The 25,682-nt window shown below is 45.4% G+C and overlaps 1 protein-coding gene across 1 annotated transcript in view; it reads left to right on the top strand.

The window, feature by feature from the left end:
* The window catches only part of LOC121442187 (signal transducer and activator of transcription 4), an 84,223-nt gene extending 62,156 nt beyond the window's left edge, over window positions 1–22,067 (top strand). The window contains exons 11-24 of the mRNA XM_041643629.1: window positions 2,494–2,553; window positions 2,818–2,835; window positions 2,936–3,029; window positions 4,283–4,327; window positions 10,350–10,433; window positions 12,041–12,139; window positions 13,741–13,876; window positions 15,268–15,317; window positions 15,536–15,630; window positions 16,088–16,224; window positions 16,444–16,635; window positions 18,860–18,926; window positions 19,322–19,430; window positions 20,658–22,067. Coding sequence (XP_041499563.1) covers window positions 2,494–2,553; window positions 2,818–2,835; window positions 2,936–3,029; window positions 4,283–4,327; window positions 10,350–10,433; window positions 12,041–12,139; window positions 13,741–13,876; window positions 15,268–15,317; window positions 15,536–15,630; window positions 16,088–16,224; window positions 16,444–16,635; window positions 18,860–18,926; window positions 19,322–19,430; window positions 20,658–20,684 — 1,213 coding nt within the window. The 3' untranslated portion in view covers window positions 20,685–22,067. The remainder of the gene's footprint in view (window positions 1–2,493; window positions 2,554–2,817; window positions 2,836–2,935; window positions 3,030–4,282; window positions 4,328–10,349; window positions 10,434–12,040; window positions 12,140–13,740; window positions 13,877–15,267; window positions 15,318–15,535; window positions 15,631–16,087; window positions 16,225–16,443; window positions 16,636–18,859; window positions 18,927–19,321; window positions 19,431–20,657) is intronic.
* The last annotated feature ends 3,615 nt before the right edge of the window (window positions 22,068–25,682 follow it).

Below are 25,682 nucleotides of genomic sequence, written 5' to 3'. Positions count from 1 at the left end.
AGTTCTGACGAGAATTTGCTTGTCAAGATCATGACATGCGGGATATTAGCATGAACGTATGTGTTCGTCATCTCAGGCACTCTGGGATTAACTGCTGAAAAAGGTTAACGCGAGGAAAGACCAGGAAGACAGAAGGGGAGAACTGTAGGAGACCGAGCACACAGAGATCATGGCTGACTCTGTTCGGCCACAGAGCGGAGCCAAGAGAAACAGAATAGCAAAGCAGATGGGGACCAATGGTGGGAGACGCGATGTCCAGGAAACGGGTGCCGCACGCTTCCCTGTGATTACCCAGTAAATGTTCTTTCCACAAAACTTTGAGCACCGCGGTCCTGGGTGTATCCCTTCCTGAGCCACCTAACTTAGGGACATGTGGGCTTGGATGATTTTCACGGAGCTTTCTTGTATATTTGGTACATATTTATGAGCAACCAAAACCTAGGTTTTCCCAAGTAAACATAAGACAAGGTGTTTCGGTCTTACTTTCAAAGACATTTGTTGAGCCTTCAACTCCAGGCGCTGCAAAATTCCTAATGAGAAGGAATGCTGAGTAAATTAAGATGCCTCTGTTGATACCACGGTGGAGAGCAACTGAGGGTTCTATGGCAAGACTGTTGCTCACGTAGGGGCGCTGGAACCCAGTTTTTAAAAGGAAGGCACTTTTCAGTTTGCCTTTCAAAGCCCCCAATTAACCCTCCTAGTCAATTTCTTTCTGTGTGTTTTGCCAGATTTCTTTGTAAAATTGCATTCTTAAGAGTTGTTCCTTCCTCGTCTCCCTACCCCCATGGAGGCCGGAAGATGGTGACGAGGGAATCGGGAGGGAGACGTAGTGGACATCCGACTTTTACATCCATGTAGTTGACGGGGAAGTTGGAAATGCGGGGAGAGAAAATTAGGAGATAATAAGGGCTGTCTGAAAAACATTCTGAGTGGAAAAGCCCCTGAGCAGGAAGCACTTAGCCTTTGAAAAGATACCTGAGCATAGCCTACCATCCTGTGGGTATCCCGTCCTCCTCCTCAGACTGCTGGGTCCTCCTCTTCTTCCCTGAATTTTGTACAGATTCTCTTGCTAGATCATATAAATTTTCCCTCTAAAGTGTCTCTCTGCCATAGTTTTGTGCTCTCCTGTTTCAAAGAGACGGTGACCACGGAAGACTCTAGGGGCAGTGGCTCTCCACCTTCCTAATGCTGTGACCCTTTTAATCCAGTCCCTCTTGCTGGGGTGACCCCCCAACCATAAACTTACTTTTGTTGCCACTTCATAACTGTAACTTTGCTGCTGTTATGAAACATAGTGTAAATATCTGATACGTGATCCCAAAGGGGTCACGACCCACAATCCAGGAACCACTGCTCTGGGGTCAGCCATCTGCACTGTACAGTGGATCAAACCTTTTCTGGAGCAGATAAGGAGGAAGAGGGAAAGGAAAAATCTGTGTCCGTGTTCATGATAGCACACACCCCCTTCACCATCTACTACTGACTTTGCCCTTAACATACTCCATCCTGGAGCCAATCTTGTGCAACCCCTTTAAGGACCCTTTGCTTCGCTGAGCACACATCTTTGCTTGGGCTCTTGATGAGCCCTGGTTTTGTGTCTCTCCTTCTAATGCATTTCCTCCATATTCCATAAATCCCGCCCATTTGGCTGGATTCGTATTAAGCTTGAATTGTGCCTTTGTTTGAAGTTAGATCTGTTTTAGTTACGAACATGTTTGCCGCTATGAAAATATATGACTATTTTTAGAATTACAAGTATAATTTAATTGGGATTTTTCTGTATTCATTTTAGAAGTTTGGTCTTCCTCAATGTTTTCCTCATCAAAATTCTCAAAAATATTTGGTTTTGCTAGGTTTACGAAACATTTGCTTTCATGGTATGGGGAGAAGATGGAATTGTGTTAAAAGACTTCCAAAGAATCTTTCTTAACTATATATATGGTTTAGATTTCAGCCCAAATATACAGCTGTTTTTCTGAGCAGACCAACATATCTAGTGCCTGTCAACTGAGAAAATGAGCAAACAGTCGTGTTTGTCAGTAATGACATTGACTGGTGCCTGTAGAGTCACAGAACGAACTCAAGAAGTTTTTACATTTTAAAGCACATCAACCTATAAGTGGCGATAATGTTTTATTTATGTGTCTATACTAGAAATATGCTTAGTTATTTAAATGTAGAAAACGCTTTTACGCTGGGCGGTGGTGGTGCACATCTTTAATCCCAGCACTCCGGAGGATGATAAGGCAGGCCATCTCTGTGAGCTCAAAGTTAGCCTGGTCTACAAGAGCTAGTTCCAGGACAGCTAGGGCCACACAGAGAAACCCTGTCTCGAAAAACCAAAAAAATAAAGGAAGGAAGGAAGGGAGAGAGAGAGAGAGAGAGAGAGAGAGAGAGGAGAGAGGAAAGAAAAAGACAGGGAGAGAAAGAAAGAAAAATGTTCACCACTTCTAAATTTCTGTCTTTGATTCTTTTTTTCCCATTTCTTCTCAGACTACTAATAAAATTGCCGGAGCTCAACTACCAGGTGAAAGTGAAAGCTTCCATTGACAAGTAAGATTTCAAAATTCCATTCCATTTCACATATGGCAATGACAGATTTTTTAAAAAATTCTTACATAATCATTTTGAACTTGTATATCTATTTCTCTAACTTTTCTTACCACTTCAAATACTTGCTTTCAAGTTCAAGCATTACTTAACTTATGAAGACTTAGATGACGCTCCCTGCAGTGTGACTTAAAGTGGTAGTAGTCTAGAAATGCCTTCCCGGGTCTAATAGCCAGCTCACTTGAAAGGCTCTCCTTGCTTTTACAGGAATGTCTCAACTCTGAGGTAAGATATTTACTCGGCAGATTTTTTTTTTTTTGTAAAAATTATCCGAGTATTTGTTGACCCAAAACCTTTTTTTAAAGGCAAAAACTTTTCTCTCTAGCAATAGAAGATTTGTGCTTTGCGGGACTCAAGTCAAAGCTATGTCCATTGAGGAAGCCTCCAATGGGAGTCTCTCAGTAGAATTTAGACATTTGGTAAGTAGCAAATAAGATGACGCAGGCGTTGCCCGCCACCCAGCCACACACACACCGCCCAAAGCTTTGCTAACGGGTTATGTAACTCAGAGTATTGTATTGGGCTCCTTCCATGAGCATTTCTTACTGTACCAGAGTTCCTTCCGTAATCGTTTTCTTATCTTACACAGTTCCTTACTTCATGTATCCACTGCCATCAGTAAGAAGTTTCTTAGCTAATTTCTTACTTTCTTCTCAATATGGTACATAAGCTGCCAGCATTGATGAGTTCAGACAGCAGGAAGGACATGGAACAGAAACACTGGCAGTGACTTCTGAAGAGCTGTAATTCAGAACGGCCGCCATTCGCGGTGGCTGGCCAAGGCTGACCGTGACAACTGCAGAGATCTGTGTTAAAGGCAGAGCTGTTCTGGTTTCATTTTTTTTTTAAAGTCCCCCAGGAAGTGACACCCAATAAGGTGTGGCAGAAAGCACTTTCATTTCAGGACAACTTGGGCTGCTCTTGGGGTGTCCCAACACACCCTCCTACCGTCTGCCTTGGCATTGTCTTGAAAGCTCTGCCCCCCTGCTGCTTCTCCTGTTCACCACTTCCTCTTGACCTAGAGTTCTCTTCCTGTTCTCTCTCTCTCTCTCTCTCTCGCTCTCTCTCTATCACTCTCTCTCTATCGCTCTCTAATAGTTCTTTTATTTTTTTCTTTTTCTTTTATTTATTTATTTATTTTTTTCGAGACAGGGTTTCTCTGTGGTTTTGGAGCCTGTCCTGGAACTAGCTCTTGTAGACCAGGCTGGTCTCGAACTCACAGAGATCCGCCTGCCTCTGCCTCCCAAGTGCTGGGATTAAAGATGTGCGCCACCACCGCCGGGGTTCTCTCTAATAGTGCTTAGATTTCCAAAGGCCCTATTGCCCTTCTTGCCACCGGCTGTTCGTCTGGTTTATTAACACTTAGCCAACATCTGCCTGTATATGGGATGCCACCACCCCAGCCCGAAGGGTCCGCTTTCCAAAACACAAAACTGGTTAGCAGAAAGACATCTGCACAGACAGACGTATGATGAGATGGGGTTTCGTTTAGGTTTCTCTACTAGCTCCTGTTGGACCTAGGTAGAGATGTGGGCTTTCAGTGAGCAAGAGTACAAGAGTTATTGCTCTCTCTCTCTCACGGAACTACATGCTGACTGTAGAGGGTGTGGCCATCTTGATACCCAGCTGATATCAATCCTCCATCTAAACTCTGCCGTTTTCTTTCACACAGCAACCGAAGGAAATGAAGTCCAGTGCTGGAAGTAAAGGAAATGAGGTAGGAAATATGAACTCTTGGGGAGTTTTTTCTGGGAAACAGTCCTATAACAGCATGTCCCCAAGGCTCTTAAACTGCTTAATTTTATATCTATCTTTCCCTTATGTTTCCCTGATTATAAACATAAAGCTTGATCGTTACAGATAATATGGGGATTCTTGGAGGCTAAAATTAAAATAACACATCATACCACCCTTCAGAGAAAACATTAATTTCTGGGTACACCAGTCTAATCTTCTGTGCCTCAAAAATACGTCAGCTAGGCAGTGGTGGCACATGCCATTAATCCTAGCACTTGGGAGGCGAAGGCAAGATCGCTGAGTTCAAGACCAGCCTGGTCTACAGAGTGAGTTCCAGGACAGCCAGGGATACACAGAGAAACCCTGTCTTAAAAACAAACAAACGATGGCACAAGCATTGTTTCATATCATAACCTTTTGATTGACATGGCCACACATGGTGAACAGCTCGCCGTTTGGAGAACATGGTTTAAATTGTTTCATTATATTATATTTTATATCATTGTCACAATTTCTTTAATTAGCCTTACATCACGGCACACTATCTTCAAAGCCTTTGTTTTCCCCCAAATGTGAAGCAGGTGTCAAAAATCATGCCCCATCTCATGAAAACCATAGCTGAAAAGTAATTCTTCTATTGCGTAGCATCAATTCCTTTGGTCTGTAAAGTTCACATTTCACCAAGTGAACTGGACGAACATTCCAGCCAACAGACTGGCTGAGTCCTGGCCGTGAGGGCCATCTTCCAGTTGGCCTGGAAAATTCGGCATTATACTTTTTATCTTCATGTTTGAGTATGGAAAAGCTAAGTCTGAGTCCACATTCCTACTGGTGACTGACCACTGTCACCTTTGGAATAATATGACGAAGAAATATTGTACTCTTTGTTTCCTGAGAGGAGATGACGCCTGACACACCCTGCCCAGAGATGCTTCTGAGGTGACCCCAAGACCTCGGTGCAGCTGCCCAGCAATTAAGAGTCTGACTGTCCGGTTTGCACAGATCCACTCACTGGGCTGTTAAATCACAGCTGTTAGGACAGAGACGTCTGAGTCCTCTGGAAGAGCTGTAGAAACCCCGCACCGCGTGGCGGTCTATCCCGCGCCCCAGGCCTGACATCCACACATATCCCTCTATGAGCGTTTCATCCTCTCTCTTGTCCCTTAGAAATCGCCACAGACCATGGCCCCTCAAGGTTAGACACTGCTACAGCAGAGCCACAAGCAGGCCTTTCCTCCCAGTGACCCGCAGGGCCAGAGCCTTTGAGTTTGAGGGCTCGAGCAAAACAAATAAGTTAGGGGGAACTTCCCCCCTCCCCCCCCCGAAGGGTTTCCTAAGTTCCCTGAACTGCTGTTACCCAGCTCGGTGGAATTTTGAAGATAGTTGTGTTATTTCATTCAGCGTGGCGTCCCTGAATGCTGTTATTTGCGAATCTGAACAAACCAAACACAATTATTCTGTACTTTTCGTAAGCAAAACAGATCCAATGGGAATACCTCTAAATCGCTCAACTCCTGCGGAACATTGCCATCTTTATCAACGTGAAATCAAAAATCTGTACTGGAATTTCCTTAGAGACATCCTCCTCTATAGAAGACTCAAGCACTGTCTTGTTAGTCGTGTCTACTTATACTGCTGTGAATTTTTGTCCTCTTGTTTTCCAGTTGATAACAGAATCATAGAGAGACATACAATGACTTTTGTTTCTTTTTTTAAGTTTGCTAAATCAGGGCCGCTGTTTGAGATATTCCTCGAGCTCCCCCTACTGACAGCCTCTTGGTATGACGCCGAGGTACATTTAGAACAAGTCACAGCCTCCAATGTATGCTCAAGAAACAGTTGACGGCTAGGAAATACGTGGAGAAAGATGATCCACATTGTCCGCTATGATTGCTCTTCGAGCAGATGAGGGGGGGGGGACTTGATCGGGGGAGGGGGAGGGAAATGGGAAGCGGTTGTGGGGACGAGGCAGAAATCCTTAATAAATAAATAAATTTAAAAAATAAAAAATAAAAAAATAAAAAAAAAATAGAGAAAGATGATCCAGCCCAGGGGGGTTGGGTCAGTAAGTAGAAATGACCAAAGGAATGCAAGGGAAAGTAGAATAGCAGGCAGGAGGTGGTGTTCATAGAGCCACAGGGCCAGTGGCAAGTTTTAGGAAGACAGGAAGCAAGGATCCCATGACCTCATTCTCGAGCTTCAAAGGTTACCATTGCTTATCCAGGAACACCTGCAGCAAGTGTGCATACCCTGCTGAGAATTGGTTTAACAGTTCCTCCTGGTGAACACTGCGAACGGGGTATTCGGGCTAACGCTGTTAGGTGGATAGCATACGCCTTCCAGTTAGTAGGAGAGCTAGCATTTGCACAGGCAGTTAAAGACGGGGACCAACATTAAACCCTGGTAGTCTGTGCTGCTCATCCTTCTCGGGTGCATCTTTCTGGGATCCTAACAGTCTCTGGGGGGGGGGCTGTGTGTGTGTGAAGGACCTCCTCCTTCTACCCCACTTCACACATCGCCGGCTAGCTAGTTCAGAAACAGGAGCTATCAGTAGAGGCTCCTTGCCAAGACTGGAAGGAAATTAGCAGAAAACTTCCTTAGGAAATGCCCATACCTTTTAGCTGCTGGGTTCCCCTTTGCCTCCCTGCTATGCCTCTGGGGAATTTGAAAACCGCCTTGGTTTGGGCTCCACTTCTCACGGGAGAGATAACTTGGGCAAGCCACTTTCTTCCTCTCAATTTCCCTTTCTCCAGATATGGTTAATGTTATCCTACACTTCTTTTGGCAGGACCCCGTTGGGAGGATGTGTGAGTTAGTTATGGGTGGCAATGGGCCGTGGTCGGCCGTGGTTCTTAGAGATCAGGACTCCGTGCTGCCTGCTCTATGGAGAGCCAGGGTTCCGTGTACCGGGAACTCACATGCAGTGACTTGAAACAACTCTAGATCCTTGTTCTTCTCTGCCCACCCACGTGTCACAACCTTAGCTGGAGACATGCCCTCTTTCATGGGATGCAGGGCACACCCCCATCTGTCTGCAAGCAATAACCCCAAGTAAATAAATAAAATGATTCTCATCACCTCTCAAGCGACCAGACTCTGAAGCTAGCTCTCTATCCCGTGAAATAAGCATTCCCCGGAAATGACCTTTCTCCCAGGTCCTTACAGAAGAGAGGCAGAAGTCTCTTCCCCTACCCCCGCCCCCTCTAAGCGCAACAGCATCCGTTCAGTATCCTCATCGTTCGTACATGCTGAGAATGCTTTCATTCACACGAGTCTGTGTCTGTGGGCTCTCCTGTGATTGTCCCGTTAGCGCTCGGCTCATGGGCTGTCCCCTGGTTGTACCTTAGCGCTCCACTCATGAGCTGTCCTGTGATTGTCCCGTTAGCGCTCCGCTGCTCATGGGCTCTCCCGTGGTTGTCCCGTTAGCGCTCCGCTGCTCATGGGCTCTCCCGTGATTGTCCCGTTAGCGCTCCTCTCATGGGCTCTCCCGTGAATGTACAGTTAGCGCTCTCTGCGCATTGTTTGCCAGCATCCACGCCAGTTCTTAGTTTTCTTTTTGTTTTTAAGATAGATAAATATTTTGTGATAAATAAATATTTGTTAAAAGGATTGTCTCCCTAAGTACTGCAGTTTTGCCTGTGCTGTTATGTAGGTGCTAGCTTATTAAACAAGCAAAGACCTGGAGTTGGGGTGCACACCTGTAGTCTCAATACTCCACGGCAGAAAGGGGGAACGGCAGAAGACTTCAGGGTCTTACTTCCTCAGCTCACGGCCCTGTTGGAAGCCAGCCTAGGCCACATGGCACCCATCTCAAGCAATCAGACAAGCAAACACAAAGGAACAAACAGGCATGTCTTCTTCCTGGAGGATTTAAGCATTGGTTCATATTGTCTGGGTTTCCAGGATGCGCTACTGGACAGTCAGCAGCGAAAGCAATAAGGACAGACCGAGGCATCAACCCCAGGACCATGAAACTGCCTAGTGTCTGGCTTGGACTGCATTGACAAAACAATGAAGGCTTTGATTGATGGCCGTGGAAGTGTTGGAAATTAATGCTGCGTCGCTCTGTCAGGCTTTTTATTCAGTCCTGTGCATTGAATATTGGCCTCATTGCCATATTTTGGTGTCAATGTACATCCTAACAGAGAAGGGGATTTCAAGCGAACAACATAAATCGATTAGAATGACCAAGAAGCGTTCTTGCCATCCAGATTTAAGAAACAAAACCCTAAAGCATGAAATTTTTCTCAAAGTTAATGGACAATTCTGGCGGTCATTGCTCTGGTCGTAGAATCGTGCTTTCTTCTACTCTCTTTTTTAAAATTAAAATACAATAAAGCCATTGCCCCTCTCCCTCCTACCCCTCCATGTCCCTAGCACTGCTGCCTCCCAAATACGTGTGTGTGTGTGTGTGTGTGTGTGTGTGTGTGTGTATTCCAGGATCTACATTTGGATGCTGAACACACGTGTCACAACTTTTAAAAAGAGGAGGAAAATACCATAATGAGCTATTACATGCATGCTTACGGATATGAATTGAGCTACCTACCAAAATGGGTGGGCGGGCTGGGAGGCAGGGCTGTTCCTGCTCCTCCAAGTGTAAACAGCACTGTGGTGCTGAATTAATTAATCAGTTAAGTTAGGTGATGGTTGTATGTCAAAGTAGGAGGCTAGGCCGTATTGTAACAGTTTGTTAACTTGGTTTATGGTTATGAAATATTTAAACATGCTAGTATTGGGCTTTCAATTGCCTGCTTGCAGGAGGCCTCTCAATTAATTTGCACATGCTTATCTAACATTGAACTGGATAAAAAAAAAATGAAGACCACCCCTTTGCGAACGTCCAATAAAATTTAGGTTCCCCAGTCATCCTGTGGGTGTGTTTGTACAGCGTAAGCATCTTTCCTCATCGTTGGGGAGGTTTTTCTCTTCTTTACAGAAGAGAAACATGGTGCAGTTTGGTGTCTTAATAGTAGCCAGGTCCTCGGACTTTATGCTCAACCAAAAGGACGGCAATAGACTTCCGTGCTGTGTGGGGAAGGGAAATGGCCTAGTTGTTACGTTCACCCACTAGGAATACTGCGAGCGGTTGTCCAAGGGATTAGCAAACGGTATTTACTACACACAGTTTTCTGTTAATCTACTGCAAAATGCCACAGTGTGCTCATTTCACCACATCCGGGCAATCAAACCTGCGACGACCTTCTAGCCCGAGGAAGAGAGGCCGTTTTCCCTCTGTCCTTTCTTCGGATGAACACATCCTACCTTTAACGTGATCAGCAGCTCTTATATTCTCTCATGGGATTCTTATTCGCATCATGTTTGGCTAATTTTCTATCTTAAAATGAATGCAGAGGGCTCAGAATTGCTGTTGACCCTTGGAGCTATTCCTCCACTTCACCCAGGGTGGCCCTGTCCTCTGATCTCACCTGGCTTTTGAAGTTTAGACAAGTCCGTTTCTCTCACTTGTTCCCGGACTTGTTTTATGAACGCTGTGAGCTTTCTTTCACAAACCTGGCCACGTCCCTTTTGAGGCTAAATGAAATGTTAACGGACCACATCAAGAATAATTGCTTCCCAAATTCTACCTGTAGTTCTTGTTAAAATGTCTAAGCTAGACACCCCATTTTTCTAATAGGCTTCTAACAATGGCAACAGTTTTCAGAAAGAAGGTTTGTAGGAACCAGCTTCCGGAGGCTTTCGGTGGGCACACTTGACTGCTAATTTAAATAGGCATTATAAGTCTTTCTGTAGACCCATACATGGGTGGCTTATTAGAATAAGGAATAACTTAGCATTTCAACTACTGAAAATATACCCGAGTTTTAAAATTCACGTTTTGGATACTCAAAGTCATGGTTTGTGGAAAAGAAGATTTCTTTAACTTTACCTTATTTTAAAACAATCATATGGATTTTTTGATGACATTTACTTTGTTAATTTTCATATCTTTACCAGAAAAGCTGCCTTTGTAAGGAAAGAATTCCTTTGTTTCCCCATAGGGCTGCCACATGGTGACGGAGGAGTTACACTCCATAGCCTTTGAGACCCAGATATGCCTCTATGGCCTCACCATTGACTTGGAGGTAAGTGTCTCAAGAAACCTCTCCTCACTAGTAAGTTCCACAGCCACCAGTCAGCATTTATAGTAGAAGCTCAATCATGCTAGGCTGTTGTTTGTCCTTCACGTATTATTTAGAAAAACACTGTGTCAAATATCCACTAAAAAGTTAAGATTCTGGTTAAATAAAAAATGATTTTAAAAAAGTCATGACTAGTCAATATATGGAATAATTTGTTATCCACATTTTTATTATTTTCTGAATTATGAATATTCAACAGAAAGCATACAGAGAAATAACAATATGACTGTGTCATATTGTGATATATTTTCAAAAATGTGAGCTATGTATTAAAATCTCTTGGAAAGTTCTCTGCTGTGGTGAGCAGAGAAAAGTGGTAGGGATGTTGGTGGTATGTCATTTTATGATCATCTAACAGCCGCCATTGAACTTTAAGACTAAAGAAGCCTTTACAGGGTTAAACTGAACGCATTGATTATGAACTCTTTAAAGTCAGGGCACCATGAGTTGCATGTCCACCATTGCCTGTGCACAATTCCTAGCCCATGCTAAAGCCCCCATATATGTTGGATAGACAAGCCAGTGTAGCCATTAGCACTTCATCTCAGGTAGCTTGAGTGTGTTGTTTTAGATTCTGCCTTTTCCTCTTTGTCTGAAGCATTCAAATTCTCCACATCTTTCTCCTAAGCCTTCATAAGCTGCCTGGTTCCTCAGCTCCTGGGTGTTTCTAGCCACAGGAATTTTGTGTCTATTAGGAAGGGACGGCTGTTCCGTGATTAGCCTCCCAGGCTAGTCTCTGAAAGCCTGTCTACTTGGTACCACAGAAAACCGGATTGACGGGCTGGAGAGATGGCTCAGAGGTTAAGAGCACTGACTGGTCTAGAGATGGCTCAGAGGTTAAGAGCACTGACTGGTCTTCCAGAAGTTCTGAGTTCTATTCCCAGTAACCACTTGGTGGCTCACGACCATTTGTAATGAGATCTGGTGCCCTCTTCTGGCCTGCAGTGCAGGTATACATGCGGGCAGAATGCTGTATACATAATAAACAAATAGAACTAAATAAACAAAAAAGAAAGAAAAAAGAAAACCGTGTTGACGATAGTATTAGCTGTTCTTTAGAAGCAGGAGAGGCACCTCCAACTCCCATAGTGCACCTCTCTAGCTTTAAACAAAACTCCTACTTCCAGTACGGACTTTTATTAGGCACCAGGTCATAATCGGATCATAGTGTCTCATTCCCAAAGTAACTTTCAGATCAAATTCTTTAGCATAGCTTAAAAGGATGGCGATGACTGAATCTTCACCAAAACCACTTGGGTTGTGTTTGGGGCGTTGTGTGGCATGAGGAAGTACCGTCATTTCTCAATGTCAGGGAAGGTAGTGAGGAAACTGCCTGGTTGCTAGTGTCCGGTGCTCAGAAAGGGTTCCTGTTCCTTTTCTTCCTGCACTCCAGCTTGTGTGTGCTCAGAAGTTCTTCACTTGGTGCCTGGGTACCAGGATGGGAAGACGGGGGCTGTTAACTTGAAATGGCCTTCTAGAAGAGAAGACCAGGAGTAGCAGCAATGCAAGTTTGGACTACCTGTAATAACTTCTTTTTTTTTCCTAATTAGACCAGCTCGTTACCTGTGGTGATGATTTCTAACGTCAGCCAGCTGCCCAATGCCTGGGCATCCATCATCTGGTACAACATGTCGACCAACGACTGCCAGGTAAGGTCCCTATCCCTGTCTCTCCGCTTCTCATCCTGTTTAACATTTCCTCTCAACTGTGTATAAGCCCTGTTAGGCCATGCTTAAGGCGTCCTGCTCGAACTGAGCAGGGAAGCACACATCTAGAATCCAAGCCCTTGCTAGGTTTAGGCTGGACTTTAGTGCCATCTGGTGGTTCTTTTAGGCACTTGCCCAAAATGGACTTTAGTGCCAGGATATAGATGGTTTTTAATGAAAACTAGGGAATGGGGAAAAAAAAATTATTTCACACTCCCTCTTGCTCTGTTCTTAAGACAGAGAAAACAAAACTCCAGACTGTGTGTTGTGTTGCCAAGTGTTTAGTTCCAGAAGAAGCAGTTCAAATAAATCCTTCCTTCTTCATTCAAACCCGTTTCTGCTAGAAGACTTCTTTCCCCTAGGTGACTGTGTAAGAAATGATCACTAAATAGGGAAGCTTTCAGTGCCTTTTTCCTTTAATGCAATATTCCTAAAAGGGAACCATGCAGAAAACAGCTCAGTCCTATTCACCCTCATCCCCAGATGCCTGGGCATCTGAGACAGAGATGCTTAGCCGCATCACCCTCATCCCCACCCTCATCCCCAGATGCCCGGGCACCTGAGACAGATCAATGGCTTAGCCCCATCACCCTCATCCCCACCCTCATCCCTGGATGCCGGGGCACCTGAGACAGAGCAATGGTTTAGCCCCATCCCCCTCATCCCCACCCTCATCCCCAGATGCCCAGGCATTTGAAGCAGACCAACTGCAAAGAAGGAGCTGCCGGGGACTAAGATCCCTCTTGGGTCAAAGAATCCACCGGCCAATTCTCTGGTCTTTAAGGCCAAGAATAGCCGTTGACACCATATGATTCTTTCCTTTAAGAGCTACGTGTCTGCTCATCTCTTCCAGCTACGGGGCATGGGAGGAAAGTGGGGTGCCTCCGTCCTCCAGCTTCAGGGCAGCACCACACTTTGTCCTTAACAGCGTCAGCTAGGAAGCCACAGAGGCCGCCATACGCACCCTTTCCAGAACAACTGGGTTCCAGTGTGATTGTCTGGACACCGAGGTCACAGCCTCCTCAGGAAGCCAGACCGAGCAACTGAGGCTGACTTATTAACTCAGTCTCCCTTCAGACTCTGAGCTCGATGCCTTCATGAGCCTGTCCTCCCTGGCCATCCTCCAATGCCCTTCTCAAAGAGAGAATAGTGTCCTCCAAAATCCTACCACTTTCCTCGTCTTCTTCCCGTCTTGTGATCTTTGCTGGATGCGGTGCCCTCTTTCATGATGAGCTAATTGAACATGTCTACAGGGAATAGCACTTCAGGGAAGGCTATCTGTATGGTTACAACTACCTGTAGAAGCTGATTGCTGGTTAAGTTCGTCGTTCTGAGAACGTTGGGAGATGGCAAGTGATTCCATCAGCAAAGATGGATCCCCAAGTTGTATTATCTTAAGGAACACAGGCACGGAAAACCTCACTCTTAACAATCTGTGTTGTTGACTTCGCTTGACCCCCGACTTTAAATCAGGGCAGCAATGTACTCAATGGTGGTGTTCCCCCATGCAACTAACGGATATCGTCACCGTGACTCTATTTCAGAACTTGGTTTTCTTCAATAATCCTCCGTCTGTCACGCTGAGTCAACTCCTGGAAGTGATGAGCTGGCAGTTTTCATCCTATGTCGGCCGTGGCCTTAATTCAGACCAGCTCAACATGCTGGCGGAGAAGCTCACAGGTGAGGGCAGACGGGCAAGGGAGGGTTTGCAAGCAGTCACGCTACTACCGCTGAGAGTCCTGGCAATTGTCACGCTTTACCGAATGCCTACTGGATATCGTCAGGGACAGGCCCAAGTGTTTTTCTCCTTTTAATACCCGCAGTGTTCATCGGGGCTAACGGTATTTATCGTACTGATTTGAGGAGGCTGGGGCTCAGAGGTCGCAGCCTCACTCCGCAGCTAGGAGGCAGCAGCGCCCCGCTGTGAGCCCGGCCAGAGCTCCTCTGCAGCCAGTCCCTTCCATTCACCCCCTGGTTCTCAGGAGTCCTTAAGCCACTTCCTCTGACTAGGCTGTGAAGCGTTCATGTTGCCATTAACTAACTAGAACTGGCTGGGCCAAGTACGGGAAATGGAACAGAAACTCAAAGACACCAAGAATGACCGAATTCCTCACATGACGGAAGCTTCTGTGTCTAGACCGTACAGATGTCGTCAGCAGCCCTTTCTGTACTAACTGCAGTCAGAGCTTTACCCAGATTTCTTATGGACACCTGAATTTTGATAAGCAAGAGCCCTCAGCACCAGGGAGAGCTCACACTGAGTCTGGATGTGTTTGCAGTTGAACTAGTACCAAGGTTTGATCTGCACAGAACCCGGGGCAGCAGAATGGCTCGTAGGATGCTGGCTCGCTTGCCACACACACCCATTGGCTCATCAGTTGGCATTCAGATACATCTGGTCTTTTGGACAGTTTAAACACTTACCAAATACAATTTTTTTAAATCTTGAATTCATAAACAGCAGTGGTAGATTTTGGCAAATTTTTGTTAATGAGTAGCTAATGCTTTTAAGTATATTAGTACGTTACTAGCAATAGTATAGATTAGTGTGGATTGCAACTGTAGTCTTAGGCTCTTCAGCAAATTATCCACAGGAAGGGAGTTTTCTTAGAATTTAGATAGTATTAATAGTGTTCTAGATCGAAATAGTTGTTGGCTGCTTGCTACCTATGATTTCCAAGCTTATTGTTTTCATTTTAGCGGGCAAGTCACCACCCTTAGGCTGCTTCTAATGTCCCCAGTCAATGTTACGCTGTCCCCACAGCCCCTTGTGCTCCACTGTCCTTCCTCCCTAGGGTGGCTTCCCTGGGGTTGCTGTCTGCCAGCTTATCCCCCATTCCTGGAGCGTCCTAAAGCTGTCGTTGGCTCCTCCCTCACAAAGCTGTTAGATACCAAACCTCTCACCGGGGATTGCTCACCGGGATTGCACTCCCGTTTATTTTACGTACCTCTCCATTGCGAGTCCTTGTGAAGTGCTTACGGTGAAGGAGGGCAAGAAACTAGGCCAGGCACAGAACGGAAGGTGCCACTTTTGTTAACTTTTTCTGGTTATTTTTTTTCCTTCATTTTAGTCCAGTCTAACTACAGCGACGGTCACCTCAGCTGGGCCAAGTTCTGCAAGGTACAAACCGGGGTGGGGGGGTGTTGCTTAGGAAGCTCTTTGTCATGGCGCTGCTTGCTGCGGCTCTGGCTCCGTGCCATTGCCGATGCTTTGGAGGAGTTCCCAGATGAGGGTGACCCTAACGGAAGGTCCTGCTCTGCTCAAAAGTTAGGGTGGGTTCTATCAGGGTGCAGCTTAAGTCACCGGCCTTGTCCATGCTTGTGCCTTCTTCCTGACAGGAACATTTGCCTGGCAAACCGTTTACTTTCTGGACCTGGTTGGAAGCAATACTGGACCTGATTAAAAAGCACATTCTCCCCCTGTGGATTGATGGGTGAGTTCACGGGCTCTGTTTTTCTTAGGTGTACTTTTTTTCTGCTTTAATTATCTTGTTTCCATGCTGGGCAGTGGTGGCGAACGCCTTTAATCCAGCATTCAGGAGGCAGAGGCAGGAGGATCTCTGTGAGTTCCGGGCCAGCCTAGTCTACAAGAGCTAGTTCCAGGACAGGCTCTAAAGCTACAGCGAAAACCAATTAATTAATTTTCTTTCCGTTTCTTTTTTAAAGTGTGTTTAGGGGGAAAAACACAATTGTGGTTTCTTCAGAGAGTAACCTATAATAATATATTGTGCCTCTGTACTACATGCATGTATTGTATAATATGCATGTATTGTGTAATGCTATCAGAGTTGGGTACAGTTGCTTGTGTAGGCCTATTCTTGATGAATGCAATCAGTGGAGAAGTAACAACAATCAGATGAGACCATGCCTTACCCCTTGCTCTAATTTTAGGTACATCATGGGCTTTGTAAGTAAAGAGAAGGAACGGCTTCTGCTCAAGGATAAAATGCCCGGGACATTCTTGTTAAGATTCAGTGAGAGCCATCTTGGAGGGATCACCTTCACCTGGGTGGACCACTCTGAAAACGGTACGCCGTGGCACTCCCTCACTGGCTTGAACAGGAAATGGTCCGCTTGGCCTGTAACCAGGTACCTGTGAATTCTGAAAGCCTGCGTTGCACGCTTTATCGCGTGTACAGTCGACACTGATGGGACTCCAGAAGGCCATACCTTTTAGCTATGGAGATAATGCGGGTCGAGGAATAACCACGGAGAACCTGAATTATCCCGGTTTCTGTGCTTTCCAGGAGAAGTGAGGTTCCACTCTGTGGAACCCTACAACAAAGGGCGGCTGTCAGCTCTGCCCTTCGCTGACATCCTGCGAGACTACAAGGTCATCATGGCTGAGAACATCCCCGAGAACCCTCTCAAGTACCTCTACCCTGACATTCCCAAAGACAAAGCCTTCGGCAAACACTACAGCTCCCAGCCTTGCGAAGGTCTGTGTTTACTTTTCTCCTGAGATTTTGGGAAATGATGACGTAACAGAGAAACGTGAAGGAAGTTCTTCTTTTTTATTACTTTGATGTTGTAATGTCCCAGGTCCAATGGGGGGTAATGAATTGCCATGTCCGTGGTTAGTAGAGTAACCTTCATGGCTACAACAGACGTCACCACGGCCAAACCAGCTTTTTGTAGAGCCCGGAGTTCGTCCCCCTTAAAACAGGAGTGAAGTACTAGTCATAAAAACTCAGAGAGAGAAATTGGGGTTCGACCTGAACATCCGAAAAGTAAAATAGCCAGCCACTGGCTCTTACCTTGACCTCAGACTGAAATGGCAATCCTGCTTCCAGGAATCTCAGAATGAGACTGACTGAGAGCTGTCTCCTCCCGTTTTATATTCCTCTGTAGTGCTGGGATTAAAAGAATGCATCACTGGGATTAAAGGCACGCATGACCTGGTTTCTATGGCCAACCAGTATGACCACTGGCATTAAAGGTGTGTGTTATTGCGACCTGGTCTGTAAGACTAGCCAGTGTGGCTGTTTTGCTCTCTGAACGTCAGGGAAGCTTTAATTATTAAAAATAAAAATGTAACGCCACTCCACGGGAGTGCCGATGGCTGCATGCCTGTGGCTCAGGGAAGGGAGCTGATGGCTGCAAAGCTTTCGGGAAAGTGCAGCAGTCCGTAGTCCTGCATTTTGCAAAGAAACTTTGAGAGCCAAGAGTTAAGTTTTTCACTCTACTGTGATCTCTCTCTCTCTCTCTCTCTCTCTCTCTCTCTCTCTCTGTGTGTGTGTGTTTGTGTGTGTGTGTGTGTGTAAGAGACAGAGAGAGGCTAGGGATGGAACTCAGGCTCTGACGAATGCTGGGCAAATAATCCAGCTCTGAATCATATACCCCATCCGGCCTCCTTACTCGGAGTGTTTATTCTTTATGTAAGAAGAGACATGGGGCTCCCTGTTCCACTCTCCTGCCTCGCCAGACTCTCCTATGTGTCCTAAAGCTCTAGAAGAGCAACTATCCCAACAGACATTCAACGATATTGAGTACATAAAAGAAAATCATAAAATTAGCTGTCTGGGGTAAGGGGCTCCCCATTCTCTCTCATGAATGCACAGTTGGCCTCTCTAGTCCTAGTTTACACATCTTATTCAGCCCACCAGACACCAAAAAGAGGTTTTCGAGCTTGCAACGGCATTGAAGATGTAGACCTTTTCTTGTCTTTCTTCTATAAGCAGTATAGGCTGACAGCTCTTAAAACAGCGTCTATGCTGAGGCAGTATTGTAGGCAACCTGGAACTGATGTAAAGCTTACAGAAAGGGGTGCTTAGGTCCAAAGCAAACGCAGCACGATTGTACACACAGGATTGAAGCACAGTAGACTGAGTGACTGTCAGGGTTCCTAGAGCCCAGTCCCCTACAGGTACCAAGGGATAACAGCCTGTTGTCTCTAAGGCTCCTCAGCTGTAGTGAATAGCAGAATAATTAAAGCTGGGAGACCATACTGGCATTCGATTGGCATGGTGCACCTGGGAAGACCAAGGTTTGCCCGTTACCAGTACTATGTGGCTATCACGGTGTAATGTTAGTTCTAGGCAAGCTGATGTCCATGCTTCAAAACCTCTGGGTAGTAATAAGTTTATGACCGGTGTTTTAATGAAAAGAATTCTGTTCCTACATGTGTTAGCCAAAGACTAAGGTTTGTTGGGCTTACAGTTTGGAAGGTGCCAGTCTCTGGAGGTTAATTCCGTCACCTTTCGGTAGGCCTGCCATGAGACCAAGACACAGAGAAGAAAGAGGCTGGCGTCTCAATAGTCCTTATAAAGCACACACCTAATGAGTTTCCTTCATCAGGCTCCACATTTTAACTATTCCCCAGGCGCCCCATAGACTGACAACCACACTACGACACTATAAATTTCCTCATGTACAAATGAATTGGATATTACTGCCACACTTAAAGGGCAGACAGTCAAGCCATCTCAACTATCCTCAGACATTTTAGAGTCGTTAATATGTGAAGTCGTATCAGCCTGCCAAGGGCTTTGTTGTTTGCCTAATGCATTTCAAGTTCACCTGTGTGACTGTTTTGTGAATTACAAGACAAACGTATTATTTATTTTCTTCTGCGCATTGTAGACATTTTCCCAGATGTTCGATTTCCAACTTTATCAATAACGTTAACATTTCTTCCCCACATTGTGCCTTTTTCTTTTTCAGTTTCGAGACCAACAGAACGGGGAGACAAAGGTTATGTCCCTTCAGTTTTTATCCCCATTTCAACCATGTGAGTAACGTTAGTCACGCGTAAAATATTTATTGTTGAATTGATTTATTTTTTTTCAAAAGCCTTTTCCTAAAAGATGTAAGGGCAGATCGGAGTACATATAACTGAAGATAAAGCATTTTTAATGCCCAATAAAGCATTTTATGTCTCATTTCTTTGAACGCATAAAGCGAGTCTTCAGGGCACACTCTCCCGTCTATTAAGGCCGGAATTATAAAGCGGCGTTTTTATATGCCATGTATTGCCTAGCAGATTGAATGCTCTGATAGGAAATGATGAAGCAGGCAAGCTCATTGTCACAAAGAGATGAAGTGTTAGATGAGTCCCGGACACAGCAGGCTACCATGAGCTATTATGTTATAATCCTTGTAATATTCTCCTGTTATCTCTTTAAGCCGAAGTGATTCCACGGAGCCGCAGTCTCCTTCAGACCTTCTCCCCATGTCCCCGAGCGTATACGCTGTGCTGAGAGAAAACCTGAGCCCCGCCACGATTGAAACTGCCGTACGTCCTCCCGTCTCTCGTCTCTCAATGGTCTGGGGTGTTGGCAATGAAACAAAGGTGCCAAGTGAAACATAGGGGGTTGCGGCACCGCCTGGGCAAAGAGAAAGCGCGGTTGCTAGCACAAATTCAAGAGCCTGAAACAGCCAGTGCTGCTTAGGTGGCATGCACGTTGCTAAACACTGGCGCTTGCGAGAACTGCCTTCCGGTGTTTGCCACAAAACCAGAGGGCCAAATATGCCTACACTTCTCTCCCTGGTGCAGCCAAGGTCTGTAAGTCTCCTTTGGCGGTTACCTTAAGAACCACGAGTTCCGGTTTCTCTTGGTTGTTGCACAGCCTGTCTCTGTGGCCCTAGAACACGAAGAACAATCGAAGCATAAGTATTTTTTTAAATAACTTATTTAACTTTATTTTATGTGCATTGGTGTGAAGGTGTCGGATCCCCTGAAACTGGAGTAACAGACAGTTGTGAGCTGCCATGCGGGTGCTGGGAATTGAACCCAGGGCCTCTTGAGCAGCCAGTGCTCTTAACCACTGAGCCATCTCTCCAGCTCGAACATAAATATTTTTTTAAGAACTGTGTCCCCATCGATAACATTACTTGGGATGTTTTCTATTTGTTTCCATCCCCCAATGCTGTCAAAGGGTTCACCACTCCCAATTTACCAAATAGGAATACATCAGAGCGAAACCTTGCAGGGATCTGGATGCGCAGGAAGCTGCTACCTGGCTGGAAGTCGAACGGTATTCTTTAAGAATTCCAAAGATGGACAGTCCTTGCTTGCCCTGCATAGCTTAGCCCAATGTTGGATGTCCTGAATATACCAAGTTATTTAGATCCAACTGAACTTTTGCTACATTCTGTTCCTTTTTTAAAAGGTTTTAATTATTTAGATAATAATTAAGATTACTATGTTTCGTGTGATGAATGGATTTGGGGTTTGTAATTATCGTGTGTGTTTCTGTGTTGAACTCCGGCTTTCGGTGCGAGTGCTTTAACCCAATGAGCTACTCTGCCTGCCCCGTGAGTAGACTTCTTAACACAGTTTTTAATCTACTCGAATTACTCCTATTTCAGACTGATCAGACCCAATGACTCTAATGAATTCTTAGTTAACTGGTAGAAAGATTACAGATTGTTCAGTAGACAAAAGAGTATTCGCTCCCTCAAAACTGATTTATTTGCAAAATAGCTTCCTTAACAATCATTTTCCATTTTCAATTTTTAGATGAAATCTCCGTATTCTGCTGAATGACAGCATAAAGCGACTCTTCACAGAAGAGAGCGGTTGACAGCGGGGATTGTTCTCGGCCAAAGACCCACAATTTATTTCTTCAGCTTTGTAAATACTGGTTTCTAGAAAATGGTAGAAGTCCGAAGCTTTCCTCTCACCCCCAACTGGGAGCGCAAGTGACCAGAATGAAAAAAAAAAAAGCAAAAAACCCCAAAGCTTCAGATAAACATGCAAGAAAACAGCTTTAAGAAACCAGTGTTAGCAACAATATAACAGAAGACCTCCTTGCATGCATTTGTTTCTGATTTTATTTCTCAGGTTTTATTTATGATTTGGCCCTGGAAGCCATGTTAACCATTTCGGGTGGGTCGAGAATACAGTGTCATGTCTGAATTAGTCAAAACCACAGGAAGGGTTAGCGGAAAACCAGATAAGAATCATGAAAGTAGATCCCAGATGTGGGGAATGATGGGGCGGGAACAGCACGACTCACAGGGGTGAATCATGGAGCCTTCAGATTACCAGTCCGGCTCCGGCAAATCCGTGATGCTCACGGCTACTAGGGCCCCTACCGGGGATGGGGGTCTCTCAGTGGGAAGAAGGATCCAGAGTCATCTCTGTAGGGTGGGCAAAGGCACTAACATTAAAGGGGCACTGAAGGTGGACAGATGGGTGAAAAGTCTCAGGAAATGAAGGCCGGGAAGCAAATGGCAGCCTGGACCTCGGATTCCTGACGTCACCTGCAGGTTGCATAGTTTGCATCTCGAGAACATGTCGGACTGAAGGGGTTCAGCCATCCCTTCTGATTCCACGAGTCTCTGGTCCTGGTAACTTCATCTGAGACTTCAGAGGAGCAAGGCGTTTGATTCTCGCTGGTGGAGAGAAGTGGCAGGTGTCCTTTGGGCACCAGGTGTCCTTTGGGCACCAGTTCAGCCTAACTGTGGTCTGTGATGTCATTGCTTACTCTGCCTTTGGCCGTTCTAGGAATATGTATGTATTCATGCTCGCTCTCTCTCTCTCTCTCTCTCACACACACACACACAGCCAATTACCCCTGTCTTTGCTATTCGCTCACATCCCCTACTAAGCCATAGGCTCTTTCTGTGAAGCAGCCCTAGTCCCAAGCCTGTCTTCTACCCCTTTGTCCCTCTGGGTAGTCTTGAGTATGTGACCAATAAGGACCACGTCACCTACAGGACATGCTCAGTTCCTGCTGCCCTCTGGAAGTCAGCTTCCTGAAGTCACCTGAAACTGACCCGTCGAATTGACAGAAATACCATAAATTTGGGCAGTACAGTGATCTGTTTTTCTAGTTTCCTACCAGGAAATGTTGCCTTGAACTAGCTAAGATGTCAGAACGGTTTTAGAAGCTTATCAGAAGTACCACAAAGTCTTACCTACCTAGCAGACACTGTGAAAAGGTTTTCAGAATAAAGCTTGGTTGACAGAACGCCAAGGTTCCTATGCGTTCATAGCTTTCACGTGTTATCTGTGCTACCAGAGAGAACACGGAAGCTTGCTTTCTTGAACAGAGGCACAAGTTACCTTGTGAGTTCAATAAGTGGTTATTTTTGTTTACATCCAGAAAAATTAAAATAAGTTCTCTTTTTAAGCTTATTTTATATGATTTTTAACCATGTGTAGGGCAGGTATGTGCACATAAGTCAAGTTTCTTTGGAATCTAGGGGGAATTGGATCTCACTGAAGCTGTAGTTACAGGCAGTTTTAAGCACCTGGGGGTGGGTCCTTTGTGACCACTAGCCCCCAGAACCAAGTCCTTAACCCCAGGGTTGCAAGATATTCCCTCAAGGTATCTTCTTTTTGCATAACAGGATTTAGCCAGAAGCATTCTAGAGATACCTATTTAGTCCAGTTCAAACTGGGCCACGTAAGCTGGAAATGCAATGGGATGGAATTTAGAGCATATTCCCCCGCCAAACTCTACCACCATAGGGTTTTCCTTTGACCTGTGGTTTAATTTAGGCTGGTGTAGAAGTATTGGGATTGTAGGGCTCCAACAACAAGAACTTATTTCTCACCACCCTGAAAGTTGGAAGTACAAGACCAGGAGCCGCAGGGGCAGGGTCCCGTTCTTCCAGGCCTGGTGTCACCATAGTTCTCAGAGTGTCCTGGGAGCTCAGATGAGGGTGACAGGCCCATTCCCGAGAGCTTCTCTTCATGAGAGCCACAGGTTAGAGCCTCCGGGACCAAATCCGAACAGAAGAACGGAGGAAGTATTGGCTGGCTCTCGCTTTCCGTCCATCGTGCTGGAGGACACCTTGGAGGAGCAGCGCCAAGGGGACACAGGGCCAAGCTATTCTCACTGTGGCAGACAGACAGAAGGAAAAGCAAGTCAGAACTAAAAGTAGATTCAACCTTCAAAGGCGGATGACCTACTTCCTGCAGCCAGGCCCCACCTCTCGAAAGATCCAAAACCTTCAAAACAGTGCCCAGGACTGAGCATTCAAAGTACAAATGAAGGGTGGGGGGCATGTTTCCTACTTAAACCTCAACTTCAGCGCGTGAACTTGGGAGGCACAAATCTTCAGTCCGTAACAAGCTGGTGGCAACTCAGATGCTTTTAATATAATAAGATCTAGATTCGGTTTCCAAATATTTCCCTTCTCCTGTCACTGGTCCCGGACCAATCACAGATACACATTTTCCAAATCATTTTTAATATTATCACTTCAACCAGGGAGATAGTTCAGTCACTAAACTGTTTTTCTCGCTAGTGCCAAGACCTGAGTTTAGGGTTGAAAACCCACGTTGAACACACACACACACACACACACACACACACACACACACTCATCCATCTGTAACCCCAGAGCTGGCAAGGTGGTATCTATCCCTGAGACTCACTGGTCAGACAGCCTCACCTAGTAGGCTAATTCCAGGCTGGTGAGAGATGGTACCTCAGGGGAAAGAGAAAGGTAGGTAGAACCCGAGGCATGACACTCGAGATTGTCTTCTGGCCTCCACAACTAAGGGATTTTTCCTCACCCTTCATGGTTCAGGAACCCCGTGCACTCCCTGAGAGGCGATAGCGTTCTGGATCAAGCATAGGACTTTTCTGTACTACTGAGTAATGGCACGGTTCAGACTTAGCAAATTGGGTGCTGTTCACATTTGCCCCAATCTCTGACAAAGGGCAGATATCTTTTAAAAGCTGAACAAGAACATTTAGTGATTCAACAGATTGCATTTTCAAAATCTGACTTGTCAGGATCATTAATAGACAGGGAAATGGACTCTTTTTATTGAGTCAGTATGAATCCGGACAAATCCATGAGTTATGAAATCATAAGCATAGACCTGAGCCATCTGGATCCTCAGGAAGAGGACGCTGCGATAAAGCTACAAAGAAATAAACCTACTCGCCACAAAAGCCCAACAGCCTGGGTCTGCTCCCATAAAACTGGGGCAGCCGCTTGCATCTGTAACCTACGGTGGGACAGAAGGCAGGGACAGGAGAATTGTGTAGAAACTCAAAGGTCGACCAGCCTGGAGTGTGCAGCCGGGCAGAAACCAGAGAATCCTCCTCAAAAACACGGTGGGAAGAGAAAACTTGCTCCAGAGAGTTGCTCTCTGACCGCCACGTGGGCTCTGTGTACGTATGTGCTGACTGCATTCACACATGCAGACATCATACAGTCGTAAATAATAAAAATGGAACCCCTTCACTCCTGCTTCAAATCTTTGGGTGACCCGTAACCCTCCACATTTTACTCGAGTAGAGGGATAGCATTCCGGGGCTCATGAATTCGAACAGCAAAACTGATAGCTTTATTTCCACTAACTTCTAGCTGAGTTCAACTCTCCATCAACTTTGAATTGAGGGCAGCAACTCATACCACCTGTATCTCATATAACAGTCATTGTGACAGTATAGTCACTGTATACGCTAAGCACAGTTTAGAAACTGTGTGAATCAGACCCACTGCTAGATCCATTTAAGGCCACTCGTGGGAAAGCACTTGCTCCGTGTCACAAAGGTGATGTCAGTCTGGTTTTATGTATGTCCAAGTTCACTAGGTATATATATATATATTTCACTGAAACTGGTTTTCTTCTTAATCTTATGAATTTTACTTTATTCAACTAAAGACATTAAAATTCTTTGAAGATGTTCATAGGTTTTTGTCAGACTGCCAAAAAGGTTCATAACTCCAAAGTATATCTAACATTAAACTTTGAGTAAGGACCATGAATCTCAACAGGTCTTTCGAATGTCTGTGAAGCTCATACTCCCTCCCCTCCCTCTGCTCCGTCTCTCAAGTCTCCAGTCTTGTCCCGTCAACCCTTCTCCCCTTGATAATGTTTACACATGCTTCAGGCTCTGAATAGCCTTCTTGTCAAAAGTGCGCATGTGTCCGCATATGGGAGAAAGGTTCAGATCACGCCTTTTCCACAGCTAAGTTCCCCAGCACACTGCACGTCCCCTGTGGCTTCTGCAAGCATTGGACAATGACAGCCCTGTTAGCAGGTCTATCCCTAGTGGCCAGCACAATCTACTCTTAACAGACAGTTAATAACACCGTGTTTGAATACAAGAAGAACAATGGTTCATTCCTCTGTTTCTTGGTTAGCCTGAAAGACCAAGTTAGGATTCTGTTTGTGATACCTACAAACCCTAAACTCACAGACCAGTCTCTCTACACAGCCTGTCTAACCCCAACACACCTGCTTTTGATATGGCGTGCAGAACGGACTTCCTTTCAATCTCACCACGAGCTCAACTTCCAAGCTCTGAAAAAACGATCTCGAATCGTAGGTGTTAATAACTCCCAACTTCGCTTTGATTTCGGTCTCTCCCGGGTGTACCTCACAGTTCCCATGTCTGTCTGCTCGCAGGTGGACCCAGTGTCCCCAAAATATTCCCTAACTCTGCCTTCGTTAAACCTATGTCCATTGATACTCGTGCAGGCCTAAACAACAGGATTTACAGTCATTGCCTTAAGCATCTTCTATGCTACCGATGCAAAGAAATACAGTAGCCATCTAGACAGGGTAAAC

Source organism: Microtus oregoni, unplaced genomic scaffold (genome assembly GCF_018167655.1).
Source record: "Microtus oregoni isolate MIOR12 unplaced genomic scaffold, Mior012 000087F_ref0000451, whole genome shotgun sequence".
NCBI lineage: Eukaryota > Metazoa > Chordata > Mammalia > Rodentia > Cricetidae > Microtus > Microtus oregoni.
The sequence above is the reverse complement of the archived record's forward strand: the minus strand, read 5'-3'. Positions and strand labels throughout refer to the sequence as shown.